General features: G+C 44.4%; 1 protein-coding gene across 5 annotated transcripts in view; it reads right to left on the reverse strand.

Annotated features, from left to right (window-relative positions):
• The window catches only part of LOC143352748 (cell adhesion molecule Dscam2), a 249,819-nt gene extending 226,799 nt beyond the window's left edge, over positions 1–23,020 (reverse strand). For all 5 annotated transcript variants that reach the window (XM_076785506.1, XM_076785504.1, XM_076785505.1 and 2 more), the window contains exon 1: positions 22,730–23,020. In XM_076785506.1, the coding sequence (XP_076641621.1) occupies positions 22,730–22,841 (112 nt within the window). In that variant the 5' untranslated portion in view covers positions 22,842–23,020. The remainder of the gene's footprint in view (positions 1–22,729) is intronic.
• Between the last annotated feature and the right edge of the window lie 326 nt (positions 23,021–23,346).

Here is a 23,346-nt window from a genome sequence, read left to right on the forward strand (position 1 = left end):
AAATTAATCAATCAATGATGCATTCATATGACTATACTTCTATACACTCGTTATGAAATTAATCAAATTGTCACGTTGAAACTACGGACACTTATGCAAATCTGTATAATCACTAGACAGCGAATTTTTATACATCAATTGCAATCTATAGAAGCTAAGTAAAAATTTATTTTGCTCATTAATAATTTTTATATGTTACAAATAGCATATCGACGTTGTTAAACACTTTTAATCCTTTTACTATTTTGAATTATACCTACTCATGTTTGTCATAAATGCATAAAGTCTAATAATCACATTTGGGGAATACGAAATGTAACGAAATGGTGTACAGTTTCAGTAAATTACGAATAACAATTCAAAAACCAGTGACGGTAGATTCGATGTTAAATAAAGGGTAATTATATCATCCGAATAAAGTGTCAATCACAGTTCCTCCGGTGTTAGCTCCGCACACCATTTATACGGCTTTAGAATGATCTAGATTGTGTGCCGTTCTATTATAACGTAACATCGAGGGATTTTAGTATTAAGTAACATTTCACTATGCACATCTCTATCAATTATGTAGAATGAATTAGAACGACCTCGTATCTACACCTAATATTTGAAGCAGTTCCACTTGGAACAAAGAGGAATTGCAAGACAATGCTCACAAACCGCTGTGTGCCGCTTTTCCTTCCATTCTGGTAGCTGAACCACGACCGCTGTATGTGGTCAAATAATCGCCGACGGGTCAGGTTATTATCCCGACACCGAATTATACTCCGTTCCCACTGTCCGAAACCCCGAAACTGCCCCCGAACGTAACAGAAACCGAACCCGGCCGACATTATGGTCTCCAATCTTCTCTATCCGCCGATCCCGAAGATGGGTACTTCCCACAGGTGCTTTCACAGTATATTATTCTTTCAAACAACGCGACAGAAGTTCCAGCAAACGGCTTGGACCCGAGCAAGCGGTGTCGAATGTTTTTCCTCGACTCGGGGGAGCGAAAAACCGTCGGGTGGCATAGTAGAAGGTTAACCTTGTATGTACGCGCGCGAGTGTGTGTGTGTGTGTGCAGGACTTAGAGTTTCCGGGAGCGGGTATCGTCCGGGAATGTCGGGAATCGGGAATACGCGGAAACGGCATCTCGAAAGGCGTGTTCTGGCCATCCATCCGTGGCGGAGGCGATAGATCGGGAACCGTGTAGGCTATGGTTTAGTGCATTCCGTGTCGTAGATCCATTGTGGCCCGTAGGATTACCGAGTAGTTCAATGGACGGTCGTTCGGTCGATCCAGTCTGCGGTAGTCTGTTCCTCGGTATTAACCGGGAAAGGTAATTAACCACCGTTCCCCGGTAATCTTTCGGCCCAATAACAAGGCACCGCGCGCGCGTCGCCGGGTCCAGCGATAATTGCGCAGCCGGTTCTTTCGACCAAGAAACTCGTTTAACGCTCGTCAATGCCGGAAGTCTGTCTACTCAGCAAACAACGCGCGCTCTCCCGCATCAGCCGCGCGGCTTAAACTTTGTTTGCGGAAGCCCCAGCGAGAAGGAATTCGGAGGAACGAGGGAAGAACGGCGGGGGCACGGCGGGATGAGAAACACCGGGACGGCCCCGGATAGATAGAGGAAGTCTGCGGTGTATCAATTTAACACAGTTCCGTAACAGCGGTACGTACAGCCCCCGCTCGTTAAGAGGCGTTCGACTTCCGCGTCCAATTCCCCGGGTGTCGCTCATTATGGATTTTACGTCGCCCGAAGTATTCTCTCGCTGTGCAACGGGACAAAGCGTCGCTATAGAGAGAGAGAGGAGAGACACGATGCTCTTCAAAGACGCGCGAGTCCCGGATGCGGTCGCGAACCGCACGCGCTTTGAGCCTTTTAAACGGCCCGGATCGATCGTTAGACGAGGCGCTACGACGACGTGCGAATTACAACATTGTTCCGTGGATCGTGGTTTTCTGATCGCGTTAACGTACTCGGAACCGTTAATGGGACTGCCCGAATGGATTACAAGCGCGGAACTAACGAGGAGCTACGATAACTCTGCGATGCTGGTTGTCTCGAGACCGCATTGTTTCTGGAATCCGATAAAAAGAAATTAGCTGCTTCAACCCGTCAGGGGCGACGCCGGTATACGTTACAGTAACTCACAAATTTACAAGGTCGGATTATCCAGTACGATATCTTTCGTGGCTGATGCGTCTGATCAATGGCCGACCAGTTCTACTTCTCGTAAATATACTAGGGCACGCAAACCCAAGCAGAAATTCTTCGAAGTCTCCGAATTCCGGATAGCAAGCGAGAATGGATCAAGCTGGATAACTACGTGTAATCAACTTTGAAACGTCGTCCCTAAATCGTTAATTCCATAAGAAACTCTGTCGTTCCACGCGTCGACTTCCTAATCTCTTCGAGAGAGAGAGTGCGTGACCCCTATTCCGAACTTCTCGAAGGAGGTCCCGGCGAGAGATCGACGCTAAAGGTTTCATTGAATTGCTTCATACGGTGAAGACATCGAATAAAGGAAATCCATTACAACGAGTCGTATCCACGTTCTGTTACCACGAGGAGAAGTTGGAACGGTGTAAATACCTGAGCACGCGCGAACCTGGAACGAGGCCCGGCAGCGAAGCTTTTCAAAGTGCGAACCCTCGGTCTAATATGGTCCCGGGGTAGGCATCAAAGAAAAACGACGTACCCGACGGCGGGGAAGGATGCGGTCAGCCGTCCCGCTTTCCCATCGAGTTCGGTGAATGGATACGGAAAGGTCGTGGAGCAGGGTAGCCGGGCGGTTTGGCTGAATGGATGGCTCCTGAACGAGTCAGAGCGAAGCGTCGGTACTCATTATTAGCCGTGAGTTTGCGCCGTTTCCATTGCCCGACCCCCTCCCCCCTCCCGCCCGTCCGGCCCGCTTGCTGAGTAAACACTTTGATTTATGTGCCACGGTACCCCCCGATAAGGATAAACCGACCCCCGTAGCCGGCACACGGTGCAGAAGAGAGGGGCAGCAGCAGGAGAAGCTGCATCGGTGCACTCGACGCATACAAACCCGACAAACCTTCCCGCGCCTCCACCCACCCGGACGCTACTCCTGTAAATTTCCCTGTCTGCCTCTTCTCCGTCTCTCCGTTACAGCTCTCTGTGTATCTTGCTCCGTCTCTTTGTCTTCGTCTGCTCGTGTTTATCCCATTCTTTGCCTCTCTCCGCACCGAATCCGTTGCTGCACCGCGTACCAACCCCCCGCCCTCCGGCCCCAACCCAACCACCACCACCACGCTATGTACACTCTGTACACGCTCGCTGAATTATCTCTCTTGCTGGTCGTCCCCCGTCTCGCCCCCGAACCTCAATGGTGTATCGTGGTTCGTGTACGTGGTTATTACACGGTTCCGTTGCAACAGCACGCCCGTGCATCCAGACAACGGATACCCAACAAACGCCGACGGAGAACGGGAGGAAAACGGCCCGCAACATGTCTGGCCCCCGATCGAGGATCCAGTCGACGATCTTTCGTTGATTACTGTAATGCCCCGATACGTTGGAAAACTGTGAACCGTTTCTTCTTTCTTTAAATCATTATCCCAGCATTTATCACGACAGAGATTTACATATGTATGTCTCAAAATGAACATGGTTTTATGTTTATTCTAGCTCGAGAAACGATTCTAGCGACACGATTTGAATCGTGTTTAATTCACGTAACTTTTGCTTAACACAACAGATTCTTCAAACTCGAAGAGTAGAAAAGGTAACTAGCACAACGCTGAAACTTTTGAACTTAAAATTCCTGAACTCCTCTGGATGAAAAACTGCGACATGTTCTGCTCTACGATTGATCTCAATCATTGGCTGCGCATCGCAGTTCTTGTTTTAGAGAAGCAAACAATGCTATGACCCAGATATACTATACATGTTCCCCCATCACTGAAATTATTCGCTGAGCTCGCTGCTTTCTTCCACGTGGTTTTCGACGGATACCTCGATTTAACGCGCCACCCCGTACAGAACGAGCAGGGAACATGATGTGAAATGTTGAAAGAGATTATGAAAATTACAGCAGGTTAAAGCAATACTTTTCAGCGAGTAAGGACTCTGCCGTGATAAACGCGCTCGTTCCCCATTTACCGGGCGAGATGCGCGATTGCGCTTACGCACACAAATTAAGACATTTATACGCGTGGTTTCAACAGGAAATTGTTCCGTAAAATAAATCCGTTCGATAATGAAGCGTGACGGAGAGAAACGTGGAAAAGATAGATAGGAGCGGAAATGAACAAAGCGTTTTGTTCTCGATCTAATAGCAGGCTGAAGCTGCATTGAAGATCTTATCCTCGGCAAAGTTAATAGACGCGAGACAATCGCTCCCTTTATTTGTTTCATTTGCTTAAGAACCAAGACTCCGTTGATTCGCGATAAGGCAGAGTGACCAAGTTACCGACAAAAATAGGCGAAAAATGGTTTTACGTGCCTTAACTTTTCGCCCTTATATGAGAATATTATTCGCTGGGAAAGGGCTCATTCGAAAGAGGAAGGTTCAGTCTATTCAGTCACCATTTTAGTATGTATAACATGAAAAAAAAAAAATATATAGAAGAGAAATATTCTAGGTCGAAAGAAATGTTTCGTTTTGGAGTTAAAAGAGCTTCGGGTGTAAAGGGTTAAAAGTACTTAGTGATATGCATATCTAACAGATTCTGCTGGAAATTTTCATCGCGAATTAAAGTCCGTATTATAAGGCAAGAGGTTAATTGGTTACGTGAATTTTGACACGTACTTTGCACGAGGAACAGGAAATCGCAAAGTAAACGGTCCAGACTCTGTGGAAAGTGTTGCCATAATTCCCTACTTGAATTTTTTCAATAAGTCTTTCCTCCCAGCAGTCTTTCCTCTAATTTGAACGCAAGGTCCAATTAGCTCACCGTGTTGTCTGATTATTAACAAGCGAAAAGATCAACATCGTTTCCATCAAGTCTTATGGAGGTAAGTTTAACTTTGTATAACTGAGCCCCTTTTCGATCGTGAACTTATGAGGACGTAACGAAAGACGAGTGAAATTGAAATAGCGAAAATTCTGATACGATCAATGTAGGGTAAGGGACCCAATTACTGCGGGGGTACCACTTAGTGTGCCTATATTAATTATACTTACTTTTAAAGCATAATGAATCTTAAAAAGAAGATATTGAATTTTTTCATTAAAATCAGTTAATATATATGTTATATATCTCTGTTTAAATATTCCGTATGCTTTTTTTCCGTATTTCTTTTTTTTAAGATTCATTATGCTTTAAAAATAAGTGTAATTAATATAGGCACAATAATTGGTACCTCCAACGACGAATTAACTCGTCATCCCCAGTGAAAAGGTTAACACACAGAAAATTCCAGTGAAATTAACTTACACTTCCAGTGAAATGATTGGTCCTCTAAAGTGTAAACCGTGATACAGTAAATTCTCATTACGAGTCAGTGCCAACCTTACAATTTGGAGTCAGTGGAACAATGTTGTGGGAGGCTCCTCGGCAGCGACGGCTCTCGAGCTTCGCCGTGCAACATTGTATCGGAGAAAGACATTTTCTCAGTCTTCTTGTCACTAGCGCTTAGCGGACATAAGTTTTTATGACTTGTAAGGTAGGTTTCCAGCGACGCTCGGCGAGAACCGTCGATTTCGTATAAGAGTCAGTAAAAGGAACGGCGGGACTAGTAACGAGAATTCACTGTATTTCGAAACGTCGCGTATGCAACCCTCACTTGAGATTCCCAGTGATCTATTCGGGGATGAGTTATTTATTTGTTTTTGCGAACGATGGATCTCGAACAGCGTCGAAACATAGCACAGACGGAATAAGCTGAGAACCCGCGGTAGCGAATCGCGATAAAGTCTTGGTTTTGCTGGGGAAAACATGGTTCTTGAAGCGAACGTAACAGTGTTTGCAGATAGTCGGTCTCGGTCCGCGTAGCGCAACACGGTTTCATTCAATTCCTTGATTTATCGCATCTCATAAACACGATTACCTTGCGGTTTTCGCCGGGTCGGAATGCTACACACACGGCCAACGAGCATCTAACCCTCGCGCCGGAAAACAGAAGTCCATAAATGGCACACGCTGACGCTGTTTAACGACTTTCCCGGAGCCAACAGCCGAAAAGCAACTTGCCGTTGCCCGTCAGAAATTCTCTTGCTCTCGCTTGTTCACACACATGTACACACACACACAGAGAGAGAGAGAGAGAGAGAGAGAGAGAGAGAGAGAGAGAGAGAGACGTATCGCAACATCCTGATCCTCCGACTCCACGGACGCGGAATCCTTCGAGCATAAAATAACACTTGTAAATATATTCCATCTAACGCTCAGCGACGAGTTTCCCCGGCATCGCGCTATTTTTCGTCGGCTTGAAATTGCGAAGGAAACGGAAAAATTAAAAACAGCAAAATGAATTTTCAGTTTCAACATCGTTGCCTCTCCCGTTCTCTCCGCCGCCGACAGATTGTTCCTCGACCACTTTATTTTCCGCTCCCAACGCTGCTCGGCTGGTTTCCTCGTTTTTCTTCTCTTAATCCTCTTGAACAATTCCTGTTCGCTCTTCCGGTGTCCACCGATATTGAATTTTTATCATCCCGCATTAGCCTTCTATCCTAGTTTCTCCTTTTTTCCGCCGTCTTTTTGCTAGCCGCTATATTGATTAATGTATCCGTCTGTTTCTTCGTGCTTTCGTTTCCGTTTTATTATTCGCCTCCTACCGGAACAACGCCTTCTATCTGCCGCGCGCTTTTTATCCGTTCCCTTCTCCGCACCGTCCCTTTGTATTTTTCCATTCCGCCGAGCCGGCGACCGCTGGATACGCCGCCGCCGCCGATAATGAATATTCAAATTTTCGACGGGACACGAGCACGCGCCCGTCCACGTAAATACAAAAATTTAAGGCCGACCGTGCGCCTCTATGGATACGTGACGCCACGGAATTCGCTGTACGATCGATCCCCCGCCGCCGGTCTCCGTAACCTCGTAGTCGATTTTCAATCCCTCTTTCGTTTATTTTACCGGGCACCCGCTGCTGCTTCGAATACTTCCCCCCCCCCTTTTATATCGGACGCGCAATATCGCGCGGATTCGTACCTTTCGTTGCCTGTATCTGCCGGATTCATTTAAGATTTTTATTAAGCCAAACCGATCCGGAGGTAACCGCGCAAGTGACGCCGAATTGAAAAATCTCATAGTCCTCCCAAACCGCGAAAACGTGGCCGAAACCTCAAAAATAAATTTTTCGTTCGAGTCATTTGGTACTCTAACACGGGTCTCGCCAGCGTCATGTATCGTCCAGGAGGCATATGTGTACACTCATCGGCGTCCGAGGCCAAATCTACAGGAATCATATTAGGATGACCCAGATGATGGCACCTATTTATAAAAAATTATACAAACTTCTGTTCAAGCCTATACCTATTTAAAATCGTCGAACCGGCTTTTTGGTCTTAAAGACTGTCGATAAAATCAGTTAAAAATAACAATTGCCAATGTATTGTTTGCGTATTAGGCGTAGAATAATTGTCGAGTTCAACGTGTCCTCCTTAACCTGCCCTTTAAGGTTACTTGCGTACAATACTCGCCGTTCAACTCCCGGGGCAAAGTAGTTGAAGCCGTTATTAGTCTGACGGGTGTCTGACTCGAGGCGACCTTATCTGCCGCTCGACTGCATGCCTGACATAAGTAGAGCTTATCTACTTCCCGTGTGCGGCAACTTTCCTGAGAAATCGTTTCCCCGTGATTGATCGAATTTTTATTAAATCTGCCAGGTTCGTCTCGCGTAATCAATAGGGGTGTGGGAGAACCCGAAATATCATATTATATTCTCGAAATTTTCGGAAATTTCGAAATTTTCGAGAACCCGACCCGACCCGACCCGACCATGTTCACCTAACTGGTTAATTTTAACCCTCCGTATGCTGTTCCGGAGTCACTCATGACCCGTCGTGGTGGGGATAAGATGACGCTTTTTATTTCGAAATAAGAAAATATTCCCTCTTCTACTTCTTCATCCGAAGTACGACGAAAGCCGGTCCCGAGCCGTCGCCTTATATCGAAAGAAAACTAGTGAAATATCGGTGTGGGTCAGAAATGACTCCGGCGTAGGCCTAGAATCACGTATTATATAACTCCTGCATTCTTATACCCATTTATCTACTTTTAACGGTCAGAAACAAATGCAGTCTGTCATTTCTATATTTTAACAAATTATAACGATTACAAACGATTCGATACCACCATTTTTAAATAACGAACTCCAATATATCGAATCTAATTAATGTAGCTAGAGGATTAAAGCGTTGGTGGCACTCTCAAGCAAATAAGAGATAACACTGTCCAACAAATTCAAACCTTTTTTACGATCTCCAATATCGAGATATTACAGCCAGTGTATGTGGTAGACCAAATTTGTATTGGAGAGTGTAATCGATGATATTCTTTATTACCCATAAAATTCGCATTTTGCGTTCAATTTGACGCTGCTTTTTAATCGATGAAACTAACTTTCATTTAAACTTATTTTCTTCGAAAATGTCGGCGACACGATTTCCGCAATCTAATAAAGAATAAATTCAACGAGTCCCTTATCTATTGCAATATTTATTATACATGTACATTTTTCCATTTATTGCGAATCTTCAGGAAGAAATACAACACTAATCGATAATATATATCCGAATGATAAATCCACTGTTCTGGTTAAACATAAATAAATTATAAATCCATTTAGTATCGATTGCTACGAATGGAGTGTACGTCTTATTTATTCACTTTGCACTGTATATTATTTATTTATATATTATCCAACTTCTAAAAATAACCAAATCTACTTTGAATTTTCTTTTTTTGCTAGTTCAAAATAGCGAATTGTATTGGAGAGCAACTTGAATATTTTAAAAATGGCGTAGACTTGATACGCAAGAAGGAATGAATTATATTCTTAGAAATCGTGACCTTAGCGACAGAACAAGCGATTCAAAATTCGCGAGAAACGAGGAAGCCTTCGCTGTCCGGCACTGTCAAGTGCACGCACCGTGTGCATACATCGTGTCAGTCGGCCAGAGTGAATTATGTCTGCGGGGAAGTGTAATGAATAAAATGGCCATTTAATTTGCTCGTTCGTTGCGTCCGGAATTCAATCAAAAATTCGTCCGCGAGGTAGCTGAATTTTTTTTTCCAGCGTGCCGACGTTTTAGCGAGGACCGATTGCCAGCCGGTGGTCGCATAAATTCCATCAAACCGCAACACGATCGATTAACACGTTCATGAAACAACTGTAGCACGAGATACCGAAAAACTCGAGCAAAAATGTCGCATTTTGCCGGTTGAGAATTTAGTCCGTGATCGTGGCGTATAGCGGTTACGTTATGCTCCCTCGTGACAGTAAATTTCATATTATAGAGAATTTTACGGTTATGGCATAAGAGGCCATGACTAAATTGCGAATGTTGGGTAAATTTATATTTTTAGCGTTAATTATCGTGGAACTGATGTAAAATAGAATATCGTTTCTCGGGCTAGTAGTTTCAGTATTTTATGAGCAACCTGCAGAAGGCTAAAATTTTGCGAGAATATTCATTTTATTCTACCTTGAAGACTTTTGTAATCTGAAAATTCATAAATATTCATGACCTAGTTGTGACTTTTAATGCCGCTTGAAAATGTACCTTCAGTGTGCACATTACACAGGCAATTTGAAAACTTCAGCCCACAGTTTTACTTTATACGGGGTTTAATTAAGATGCCCGCGATTGTGCTGTAACAAATAAACACATTGATTTTTCAAAGACAAAAATAATCCTGTCATTTTCACCTTCTTTCGCCCCTTTTTATTTTACAGTGTAATAGAACAAAACCAGCTTAAATCGACAAATACATTTAGTTTTAATAAACATTCAAACAGTTTGTTCGCTGTGTTGGTCTTTCGAGCTGTCAAACCTCAAAAATCTAAAAATAAAAAATGTGAAATATTTTTGAAATTCGTTTACTTCAAAAAGGAACTCCTTTAGCTTAAAAGATATGTACAAAATGGCACCAAAGGTTTTAGAAAATTCTGAACTTTCCGATCAACAAAGAGTATCAAATTTGTGGTCGAAAAATTTAACCAAGTGCAAAACAGCATTGTCAAACAGAAAAAGAACTTGCCAGACTTTCTGGACTGTCTTCGTGCTTCGATTATTCGTACACAAATGACAATTTTATGAAGAAAAGGTCAATCAACTAATTTATGCACGCAACACTTTCATCAGAAAGATTATTATAGCGAACTAATTTATAAACCCAATACCTTCATTAGAAATATCATTATAGCGAATTAATTTATACGATCAATACTTTCATCAGAGAGATCATTATACGGAGCACCAGGAGAACGAATATAGTATAGATCCACGTAGATCGCAATTTCGCAATTCGAACGCTAACGGGCACGCGCGGGCATTTGTGCCGGTCCATTCGGCGCGCAACGACATTGTTTTTCTACTATAATTAAATTAATTGCTTTTCCCATCGAAATAATACGGGACGGGAAAAAAGCAATACGAACTATTGTATAAACAGCGACCAAGTGTATCGACTATAATTGCGTCATTTCGACGTTGTTTGCGTGGCAACGCGCCGTTCGTATAACGATCACCGTTTCCCTAGTCATGTAGCGGACAAACATTTCTCTACCGTTCCATCAAATCATCTCAACGCGTAAACACAGAAAAAAAGAGCGTGCGGTACACCCAATCCTGGGTAAATAACCGCGGCAGCAGAATACAATCGCAAAATACGCCCCGGACAGAATTTTCATTGCTGCTGTCGCTCGGAAAAAATGTTTTCGATGTTCAGTCTCCGACGTTTTCAGATTAATATATGTTCTTTTCAAAGACAATCAGGATTCCGAGGGTTTTGTTAAAAATTAATTAATTTTCCGTTCTCCGATAAGAAATGTGGTCTACATGCGCTCGATATGACGGAAAAATGCAGTTGGCTTCGCCGGTCATTTATTTTCCGACGAAACGTTTCGATTCCAGCGTTTGCGAGATCGTGAGACACATTAATCATAAAAGTTCTCTAGTTAGCCGGTGGAAAATACGGATCGATGTGCAACAGGACACTCCGAGTGTGTACCTAACAAATAAATTTCTGCAAACCAGCGGGGCCATTCATAAAAAATTTCTGACGTCGACGAGCAGCCGGCCTCGATGGAGTTCAGTAAATCGTTAGGTTGCACGCCGGCGGCTGAGCCCTGTTCGGTTCGCATGGTTGTGGAACGCATTCAGAGCTCGTCACGCAGGAAATTAAAGTTCACGACTGACGGGCCGCGCGAACGACTTCCGCGAGATCAACGATCCCCGTTGTTGCACCGCAGCGTTTCATCAATTAGCCCCCGTCGTTGGCGATAACGTGACCCCGCGAATGATCGTAATCCCTGCGAATGTATTTCACGGAACGAGCCGCTCGTTATGGCCGCTTGTTTCTCCCTTTTCAGACGGAAGTATACCTAATCAGTTGGTAACGAGGATCCTACCCCCATCCCCTCAATAAACGGAAGAATACGGCCGGGATGTGCGGAAACATCCCGATAAAATAACGTTATTGCGCAAGAGCATAAAATGGAATCGATTAAAAGAAATATCCGGCATCATAGCGAACGTTTCGTCTTCCGCCATTGTTTGTGGCTGTGCGGAAGAACGCCCTGTGTCACGAGTCCCAAAGAGCCTAATTCGCGATGATTTAAATCGCAGGGTATAAAATTTATCTCTTCGGAGGTCCAAACGAATAATACAATTTAAGAAAAATCTAATATTCAATGCATTGGACAAAATAGCAGAAGTCTATAAAATTCGAAAAATTATATTTATATTTATCGATTAAAATTATATTTATCCTTATTTTACTAGAAACAGCACCCCTTCCTATTCCTCTTAACGCCATCTTGAATCTTTTGGATTGTATTCCACCAGTGCATAATTTTCTTAATTTCTTTCTCAGAATAACTAATTTCTGCCGAAAGATAACATAAAACAAGCTGAATTTATAAAGTAATAAACGAACACCTTTTGCGAGACGAAAGGTACAGTTCCAAGGGTCAACATTGTTTTCTGCAGTACTCATTTCTCCCTGTGCGATAATAATATGAAATTATAGTCGAGAGACTTGGCTGTTAGTGAGCTAATATTGCGAGGACAATAAATTAAGCTTAACGCAGGGTAAATGAAAATGAATTTTCCGCAGAAAACTTGGTCACGAGACGTTTCATAATTGTTCTGGAAAACACAAATTCCCAAAGATTTTCTTTTTAAAAAAACATTAAAGTATCACAAAACGCAGTGGAAAAAATCTACTGGAAAATTCGTCTTGGTAAGCGCGACAAAACCGGCCGAGGTCCTGCGGGGAAAGGACGTTTCTAATTTTCCTGACAAAGTTTATCCTTCTGGGATTCTTGGTAACCACTTTGTAACGTCTGCCGGTTAGAATTACTCACGGTTAAGTCCGAGCACACGTACATAGAACATCCCAGCGTTTCAAGAATTCCTTTTCATAAACATCCACATAAAGACTGTGCGTGAGCTGCGTAGCTTAATTACCGCATACCGTACGAAGGAAATTAATCCTTTGCGGTGCACAATATTTTTGCAATTTCTTTCCACGCAAAGCACACGTATACGGGGATACGATTCTGAGAAAAATATGCCCGACAGTACAGAATGTCAAAGGGTTGAAAAACATTATTTACTTCAAAATATCGTAGTATGTTTTGATCAAAACAAGTAACTGTTGCTCGCTATTCGCAGCGTATGAAATTCCCATTCGCGACCTCTGTTATTTTAAGCAGTCGTCCTATATCCGAGCTTTTACATTAAAATATTGCCCCCGCAGCAGAAATTTTCTTTTACTTCGGACTCGATAAATCACGGAACGGAAGACTCGGCGAACTTTTATTCGTTATTCGAAAAAGCTTTCAACGAGACAAAAGTTTCGTCCATCTCCGCGATAGATTAAAGGAGTCGCGATTTATCGGCCGACGGAATATACCGAGCTATCGGTACAGCCTGAAAGGCTCCCGACGACTTTATAATTCCTCGTACATCCAGGGGTTAATCCTTTAATCCAATAACGGTGAAAGCGACGTTCGGTGTTCGAACGCACTTGAATTGAAATCGGAAAAGGCGCCTCGGAATCCTTCGGAGCCGAGTGCTATAAGAAGCCGTTCAAAGCAGCGGCGGCTGTGCATCGTTTCAGTAGCCGGCGAAAAGAATATGAATGCTAAGTGTCCATTCGCTCCCTGTTCGTCTGATCTACACGCTGCTTCTGGCAGGCAGCATCCGCGAAACCGATGAGTCTAACAGGCTAATTCATCCAGACAATTATTCCTTTACCGACAACGTGGCTGCACTCTCTCCATTAGTGACATTAGACAGCCGGCAGCGGATGCACTCGAGAAACCTCCCTTCGCTCACCCAACACCGAGGCTGCCTCGGGGTGAGGCAGAGCGGCGCTGCCTCAGGGTGAGGCTGCCTCGGGGCGAGGCAGAGCGAGGCTGCCTCGGGGTGAGGCAGAGCGAGGCTGCCTTAGGGCGAGGCAGAGCGAGGCTGCCTCGGGGTGAGGCAGAGCGAGGCTGCCTCAGGGCGAGGCAGAGCGAGGCTGCCTCAAGTTGAGGCAGGGTGAGGCAGGGTAAAGCAGCCTCAAGGCGAGGCGGAGCGAGTCTGCCGCAAACTGAGGCAGGGTGAGGCAGAGTATCTTTGAGCGTGGAAAGTTCGCGTTTCGCATTGATCCGGTACCGTTGATCCGTCAATGGTACTGTATAAATGGTACCCCAATGGTACCCCCTAACTTCAAAGTTAGGCACGCAAGTATTTTCCAAGCTCGTTGTAGAAAAATATTTCAAAGAAAACTTACTGTGTTTCTTTTCTCGGGTTCTGAATATTTCTCAAGGTGACCCCGGTTTTCTCTTATACATAACTGTATGTTTCCATTTGATCTATAACACTTTCGTGTTCCAAGGTCGTTCAAGGTCATGTCGTGTTGTTCAAAATGTAGCTTAGCCAGCTTAACACGTCCACCTAGAGAAGGTATGTGACCACTATAAGGTGTCTCTCCCGAAACAGACAAAGTTTTATTTGAAATATTCCTCATAACGAACTGTAGTTTGGGAAATTATTGCGTGCGAAATTTCAACCGGGACACTCCGTGTATGACAGTTGTACGAACATTTCGTCGAAATCGGTTGATGCAGGAACAAAACATTCCAGATTCGTGAGAATTCATTGTTCCTTTTTCCCTCGGTAGCTGTTCATCCAAATGGTTTCGCTGCACGTAAAAATACGCGACTATGTTATAAATGAAAACAATTTGATATTGTAACAATTGTAACGTAACGTGCAAGAGCGAGATTCAATCTAATGGATTAAACTCCCATCGATTTTTATCGCGCGCTAATGTTTTTGTAGGAAGTGCAATGCGAGAATCTTTATGAATTTATAGCATCTGCAATATTGTACAGGGCAAGAAAATTTACAATGATTCGAGGCCTGAAACAACCAACGATAAATACCTCCAAAAATATGTTCGAAAACGTTGCTATGAACGGCCCTACGCATTATAAACGATACAGGTCTGGAAGTAGGATCCGCTCTAGATTGCAATAACGTGAATCGAGCGACCGGTTATCAACAGATACATGGCCGCCAATAGGGGCGTTTACTTCGCGTACCTTGAAACCGAGTAGCTTTGAATGGGCTATTTACCTGTATGCAAACGTCGGTAACAGGTTCGTCGAAAGTCAGGCACACCGGGCCGGCAGTCAAATGCAACCTTTCGTGACGATCATCGCCGGTTTAGCAGATTGAAAATGTTACGGGGTACCGTTGGTCGTGGCGGAACGCGGCGCAGGTTCCATAGAAACTGCAATGGCGGCGTTATATCCGCTCTATGAGCATAGTCCTTTAACCGGCATTCACCGTCTCTGCGCGCCGCGTTCCTCAATTTTCGGCCGGCCAATTAAGCGACCCCCGGTTTCCGAATTTCCCAACAAGGCCCGAACTCGCGATAATAGACGGTCAAGTTGCCGGGCGGCGTTATTAACGAGGCCCTTCTATTTCATTTTGATGGGAAATTTAACCCATCGCCGTCGGTCACCGTTCCCAGTTTTCGACGCGTTAACTTCCAGCGGAGGCGGATTACCCGACACCGGTGCGTCGCAAATCGTGCCCTCGTAAACGGGAACCGGCGGGACCAACGACAAGGCTATATTTTAATAATCGTTGCCAGAAATTTTGCCCGCGGAATGCGTGATATTAGAGCCGGGATATCCGAACGTATATATATCTGCGACGTATCCGTTCGGCGAGATTTAACTCGGTTCGGGAACGGCGGGCGGCGGCGTGAACGAAGTGAGAGAAATATTGCTCGAGACGGGGACAAGACACCGCTTTCAAACCGAAGGGATTTCTGCAATATGATTTCTGAAAAATGCTGCGGCGAACGGAAACAGGAAAAATTCTTTACTGGATGTATGTTTATATATAGGTATATATAATATCATATATTACTGGATATACCGGGTATAATATGTGGAAATCTTTACGGTTCCCCGGATAAATAAGACAGGAGAGTATCCTGCATTGTGATATATAGTTCGGTGGATCAGCCGAACGAAAAGGTGTTATGAAGGAAAACCTTCCCCTTCGGTCGAGAGATACGTGAAAACACCATTAAACACTAAATTCGACGTGCTGAGTCGGAGAAACCTAAATTCCAATAGGTATTGATAAAAGTAAAAATACATTTACCTAAATTCGCATGTCTTACACTCTCAGATCACGATAATTGAACAGGTGCTCTTCGTGGAATTGAGTTTGAAAACTACAAGAGGAATCTTTTAGTTGAACATATCGATTTTCCCTTATCCTGTTTATTAGAAAGTAATCTGTAAAAATAGAAGTTTGTATAAGGATTTACAGTGACAATTCCTTCGAAAGAAAATTACTTGGTTTTGCGTCAACAGGAAAAGCGACCCATGTTCAGAAAATAATGTAAAGATTCAAATGAACCCAGCTGTTGCCGTTTAGACTGTCCAGAGAGACAATTGGCTTTTAAGGATTAAAAAGAAAATTGCGAGTTTTCTCCCAGGCTGCGGGAATTTTCCAGTTAGTTGCAGCCAAATTGAATTATAAAGCTACGTAGAATAATATTCAACCCACGCTTTAACGTTTATTTCTACGATTACAATGTAAAGTCGAGTTTAAAGCTTCAACGATTAAAGTTGACATAAGAAAATACAACGGGATTCTCGCAAGCACAGATCGAAATCGTTGATGAAATTGTAGAAATGGATACCCAGAGAATGTTGACCGCATTGGTTATTAAAATTGTACGTTACACCGTTAATAGACTCCGCAGCGCGGGCTAATTAACTGAGATATAGAATTACATCACAGCATAATCTCCTATTAATTCCAAACAATGTATTTGTGCATTCTGCCGTAGCTTAAATTGACGTCAAACATTGCCGCTTTATAGTAGAATAACATCTCGTGTTTAGCCTAGCGATCCCCTATCCCCTGCCAGTAAACAAACACTCCTCGAAATCCATCGATCGAGAAAAATCTGTCGGTACACGGATCGGTTCCGGCGTTCGCAAACGTTCCCGCTGACCGGATTTCGTTAATGTAAATAACAAGATAAATTAGAGGGACAGGGCTGGTCGGTTCCCACGTTAAAACGTGAACCGGGTCGATCTGGAGCTCAGCTTGGAAAAAGAAAACATCCCGATAGGTATTAAACCCTAGGACACCTGAAATGTGGGTTCGTCGATCCATTCTGGAAATTCTACCTAAGAAATATTGTCCGATTACGATTATACTGTCCCGCGTATCGTGGTAAGATCAGGTTGTAATTCTGCATGCAAAAGCGAGTCGAAAAGAAAGAATAACAGTTTTTCATATGGCGCTTCGTTTCCGAGTGAATCGAGTTTGAAAATTCAGCGAACACTACTTCCCGCAAACACTAGAGTACGCCAGATTCGAAAACGAGGCGTCAAACAAAAAAATGGTATTCTTTCTATTCGACTTCTCTTTGCATGTAGAATATACAGACGCACATATACAGTGGCCGGAATTTATATTCGGATAGTCTTCACAATAAAATAATTTTTTAAAAATCGCTCCTGAGAACGACTCGAGCTCTTTTCAGTTAAAAGGACAAGTAGACTAGAAAGTATGTGAAGAAAGCGGTAATAATTTATTTTTACACGTTTCTGAGCCTACATTGAAAATTTAAAACACCCGACCGATGGATTTGTATGAATTATATACAATTTGAAAATTTCATCGATATGGTTGACGCGGGGAAAAGATAACCCAATAATTCATACAAAATGAAAGAGTGTATCTCCAGATTATTTTCACTAAATTCTGTCTAAGTTTATGTAAAAAAAACAAAACTAGCCCGACGCCACTTCACTCGCCGGGTATTCTCGCGAAGGGAGGATCTGAGGTTCTCCGATTGTTGAAGAGAAAAATAAATAATTGTCCGGGGGCTTTTCGGACGCAAGAAAACTGGCTCTTATTCAATGTTTTCTGACTCGCGGGTTCACCGAACCCTCCCGGAGGAGTTCTAGGGTTAACTCGTCCCGTTCCTCTGCTTCTCGTCTTCCCGACCCTCCCCCTCCCCCTCCCCCCACCGTAGTTCGCGGTCGCCGTCTGACAGAGTCGTGACCCGGTTCTTACTATTCGAAAGTTCAGGCCGGAAGTTAACTTTACACTCGAGGGTCCCGCTCCTACCTCCGACTGCGGACTAATTTCGCGACGGTTGCGAAATACGCGTGCGGATTCCGTGACTCGCGTGCAGCGAACTTTAAGGCGGTGCCCGTGTGTGGAAACGTTGACGGAATTCATCCCGGCAATCTCGGATGCTCAAGAGTCCCGCGAACCATCCACGCCCATTTTATCGCGCGATTACGCGGCCAACGAACGTTATCGGCCCTCGCCCTGTCGAACGTGTTTCACGTGACGCGACGTTCGATGCACCGGCCGATGTACCCGACGAACCCGATGCACTCGACGTCCACAAGACTACACGGATCCTGCCAGCTAATCCGACTGTGGTCCGAGATTCCGGTGTACGTCTAAATGAATTTGCAACACCCGGAGGTGCCGCAGGCTTGTCCATTACAACCGGATTACCCCGAATCCTTCCACGAAATCGTTTAAAAATTTAGTACTTCTTCAGTCGTGCTTCGGTTCTTCGCGATAAGGTAGAGTGACCACGTTACCGACAAAAATTGGCGAAAAATGGTTTTAACGGCGGAAAATGGCTCGTTCAAGCAGACTGTAATTTCTTGTTGAAATTTTCATTTCTTTGCATTCAAGGTCATCCGAAGGTCATGGTATGCTAAGTCGTTGAATGCGTCTTGATACGGGCTATAATACTGTTAAGTCAAAAGTACAAAGCGTTATTTTAAAAAATGATTTTTTTTATTACAATGTATAGCCAAGGGAAAACTGATCAAGTTTTGTCGAAAATATTTGTTTGTCAGATCATCTCAAGTTCTTGAAAAATCGTGAAAAGTGTTACGCCGGACACCATGTATATGTCGCCAAGGTCTGGATGATAAACGTCGCTGAATTATCACAATTATAATTAGTATAATTATTACACACATTTCAGTGATATTGCTAAATTTCCTAAAGACTACACATCCTCTGACACATATCACCTTAAAAATCACTCTAAAAATCAGCTGAGCAACACGTAGTCTACTGTGCAACTGCGACACAGAGCAGATCGTTTGTATGTACTCTGCTGTTTCACGATGACGCGCGGCATAAACTTTTTTATCATTATTGTTTTTATTCCGCGACGGAGCTACAGATCGAGCCGTTCGAAGCGTCGCAAAACAAAATCCAGCTTCTTAAACCGATCCCTCGTGTACTAACTTTTACAGCGCGTGTCCGGTGCTCGCCATCCACACACCGACGAGTAACTCTGTTCCTTTATAAACAATTTTTCCCCCGGCTGGACCAGAGAGGCTCGGGACGAATTTATCGCGGCTCGTGGACACGGGGTAGTTGTTTTACAGCCGGCCGGAACGACATAAACACGGCCCGTGAAAACGGAAACCGTCGTAACGAAAGGAGCGGAGCGGATCAGCGGTGGCCGGGAACGGCCTCCGATCGAACCGGAAGGATTTTCATTGGCGATCGGCCGTTAAACCGGCGGCGGAGGACGCGTTTTCTGTTCTTTTCCCGTGGCCCAACCGTTCCCCTGTCCTCCGGAGTCCTCTAGACGCAGCCCGGCTGTGTAGAAGTTGCACACCGTGCCATAAATCCGGCAGCGATTCAGTGCGGACGGAGGCAGTTTAAATTTTAGAGGAGAACGCGATAAACCACGTCAGCGGTATCGCGCGTTTCAACGCGTGCAACACGCCGAAAGGAAATATAGCCGGGCCCCGGTTTATCGCCGATATTTTTCAACGTGGTTCGCGGTCGCCAGCGCCTACCTATTGTTCCCAATCATTATTTTTTTAATGGGCAACGGGTGGTTTCGTTGATGTCGCGCCGAACAACAGATCGTTCCGAAGCTAACGATCCCTGTTTACAATGCTCCGTTACAGCGATGGGTCAATCAAACAATTTTACTCGGCTAATTGATATCGGAAACGCCTCCCCAATTTGTTCGTAAACAAGGGGCAGTTATTTCATTATAAATTTTCGTGGCATTTGCATTAGACGTGGGACTATGGATATTGTTGTCGACGATACTTAGATACATCGATAACGTCGTTAACTATCAATAAGATATCGATAGTCGCACCTCTAATTTGTATTACGGGTATCAAGTATCGTTCTACCGACGTCTGCAAAATTTCGTTTTACGGTTCTCCTCCTTCGAAAGCGCCGGCGCTATCTCTATCTCTTTTTCGTGTGAGGCAGCTTGTAACGGGATTACTTCGGCAAGTTATATTAGAAGTTCAAATTCGGGGCACATTTGCTGCACGTAAGGATACAGAGTTCGAATTTTCCGACGAATTCGTTAGAGGTCGTTACACGGAATCGTCTCTAATTTATGGGAAAAATTAATGTCTTCTGCACCTGTTGTTGCCTCACGGTTTAAGCACTGCAATCTGCACGCGAGACCAGCAAACTCACTATCTTAAGAAAACTAAACGATTCTACGTACATCAGCGAATAAACGCGAGACTTGTAATACCTAAATATCTGCTTCCTGGATCGAACTATTTAAATGTCGAAACAAAGCGCCGAAATCCTGTGTATTTCTGAACAGTATTCCCTTTGAAACAAGGTACCCCTTTAAATATTTGTTTTTTAAGCACGTTCACGTTTCAACATTTTGCTTTGGCAGCGAGTTTTCAAAGAGGCCACAGATGGAGCTATGTACCGGCGAAGATTCGATTATTAAATTATTTTCCGAGCGGTTCGAGGCAGCTTCCGGAATAAGGTTCCATCGATTTTTGTTTCATTTGGCGAAACTAAGAGATACGCTGCATTTCCGGATGTAATCCCGGTTCCGTTTGTACAGGAGACTGTGTAACGAGCCGCAAAAATAGCAACGCCACCGAGAACGCACGTCCAACTCCCTTCAACGGGTCCCATGAAGTTAGCAGAACCAATTCGGATCCGAGTCACGGACTTCCTGGTCGAGTTCGTCAGCTTTTTGCGTCGTTTTACCCCATCAGCGGCAAAGGCGGATTCGTTTGCCAGTTACAAAGTCCCGCGGAAAGTTTGCACCCTTCGCCTTCTGTTTAATCCAACGATTTGATAAAACGGTCCCGGACGCTCGAAATGCGGTCGAAAGAACAGACCTTACGGAACACGTACCGAATTAGCATACCATGTATAATACGCTGCCTATCTGTCCGAACAATGGGAATTCGATAGAGGCGAAAGTTTCGGGGTAGTTTAACTTTGTTTAGGCCGCGGCCTTTAATTGGGCGGAACGGTCGAAATAACAAGGGAAAAGGAAAAACATTCGATTGAGCTATAAATAGACTGCAAATGTTATTTTAACTGCAAATAGACTGTAAATAGACGCAGAAATTGCAACAATTCATGACACATTTTCCATGTAGCATGACTTAGCCTTTATCTGCTGTAGACGTTGAGACTAACTACATAGGCAGCCTCTCAGACCGCTGACATAAAGTATTACACTAATCTCGACTAAACTAATTTCCGATTGACAGGTACGCAGGAAAGGAAGTAGAAATGAATGAAAATTTGAAGCAGTCTCACAGACCTAAGGGATATGGCAAAAATGCAATGCAAAATAAAAATGCTGAAAACCCATATTTTCAACCCATTAAACGTATCAAAAAAGAAAATAAATTCCTATTTTACTGGAGTTTGTCACGAAAATTATGCAAAATTTCTATTTTGCATAAAGATCAGCTGCCTAGTTATTAGACTTGGAAAATCCCCGTACAACTCTCATCATTCCCCCGAATGATGCTTTACGTTTTGCTGAACACGGTTTCGGAATTGTTGTAGGAGACTGTATTAATTGGTATGGAACAATTTGAAGTTAAAAGGAATGAAATAATTTTGCAAAATTTGAATGTTTTATTAGACTACAAACACCCTTGACCGCAATAAATGTACAAACCATGACTAACTAAATGACTCGAACTTCCTACATTCAAGATTGCTTTTGTACAAAACAATTTCTGATTAATATCATACAGTTGTGCATGAATCTCCGCTTTCGTTTAACGGAGAGCAGTATTGCGAAGAAGAGACATGTCTCACAACAAGTGAAAAATGTACTGACGTGCACAAGAAAAGTTCCTCCAAGAGAAACAAAAACGCAATGAATAATTCACCGTACACGAAATTCACAAAAAAGAAACTATGACGACTAAAATATGTAAATTACTAACAGGTGTAGCCTTTCATCCTTAATTTATTATGACAACGTTAACATTGAGTATGAAGTTTACATTGTTCAAGCACGAGTAAACGCTGCGTTAATTCATTATTCCTGGTAGTCTTCACACGGAACTAAATTTAATCAATTACAAGCAAACTTTTCGCCAACATAAAAACTGCGTTAAAACCACCAGTATCATATCGAAGAACGGAAGTTCCGATCGGTTCGATAAAGACACTGTAGTGGAGTTAAAGATAATAGTTCCGACAGAGTAACGTTTCGAATCTAAGCGAAAAGGGACAAAGGAAGTACGAAACGATCGAACGTTCTCGATCTTCATTCCGGGTGCAGTAGAATTCTCTCACGGGTGAAGCAGAATCTCAAAGGAATTAGAAAATGGAGGAACTACCTTCGTCTACGATAAAGGCGATTAGATTCCGTGACCGGGCGCTATAAAGCAGCAGCAGCCTCGTTGCAGCAACGAAACTTGGAAAAGCACAATCAGCGGAAGAAGGATCTCCGCGATGCCGGGTTCGCAATTGTGCTAATTCAAGGAGTACGCCGGGACACGAGTGGCATCGGCGAATCGAAGCGAAGGTGTCCTCGAAGACGTTTCACCTGATCGCTCTTACTCGTCACGCTTCTGCTCTTGCATCAAGATCCCCCCTCTCTCTGGGGTGCGGAGACGCGGGTAGCCTCGATAAATAGTCAGCCTCGAAAAAATTTTCGCTTAAAGGTACCGACTTGACAACCTCCAAGTCGTGTGGGTATCGCTCTCATATTTTTGCTAGCGAAGGAAAGAAGGAAGCGACGAGAATATGAATCCCTGGCTCACCGTGTACGATGATCAGCGCGGCTACGGCAGCGACGAACCACAGGGGCACGAATCCCGGAGTCACGTGGCGGATCCGCACGAACCATCCACTGTCCAGGCGTTCTCCGCTCATGGTGTCGCACCTGGATGAGCCGTCCAGGTTCGCGGAACGCCGATCACCGTCCGAGCCCCTCGCAGGGCCTGCCTGGTCCGAGCTACCTCTGCACGCGAGTCCGTGTGCCGTGTGCGTTTCCTCGACGAACAATCGCGCACCTGGCCAACAACGAGTTCGACCAAGTCTCTCGGGCACACACCGCGTCAGGCGCCAGTGAGAGACTGTTCGACTTCGGTGGCGCGCGACAGGTTCCCGCGACGGGTTCGTGGCTCGTGCGCAGCCGGTCGCCCTCGACCAGCCTCGGCTACCCCCGGCTCGTACCCGCTCAGACATCCTGCGCTGCCTCGCGATCCCTGTGGGGTAACCCACGGACACCAGGCTACACGGCCTGCACCTACACGCCAGGCGGGTAGGTGCCCCTCTAAGTACGGGTATCCGCGGGGTTGCGAAGAACCTCTCCGACCGCAGCTCAGGCCGAGGCCACCAGGGAACCGACGTCCCCCCACCTCTGCCTCTAACTCTC

The sequence above is a fragment of the Halictus rubicundus genome, chromosome 3, assembly GCF_050948215.1.
Source record: "Halictus rubicundus isolate RS-2024b chromosome 3, iyHalRubi1_principal, whole genome shotgun sequence".
Classification (NCBI taxonomy): Eukaryota; Metazoa; Arthropoda; class Insecta; order Hymenoptera; family Halictidae; genus Halictus; species Halictus rubicundus.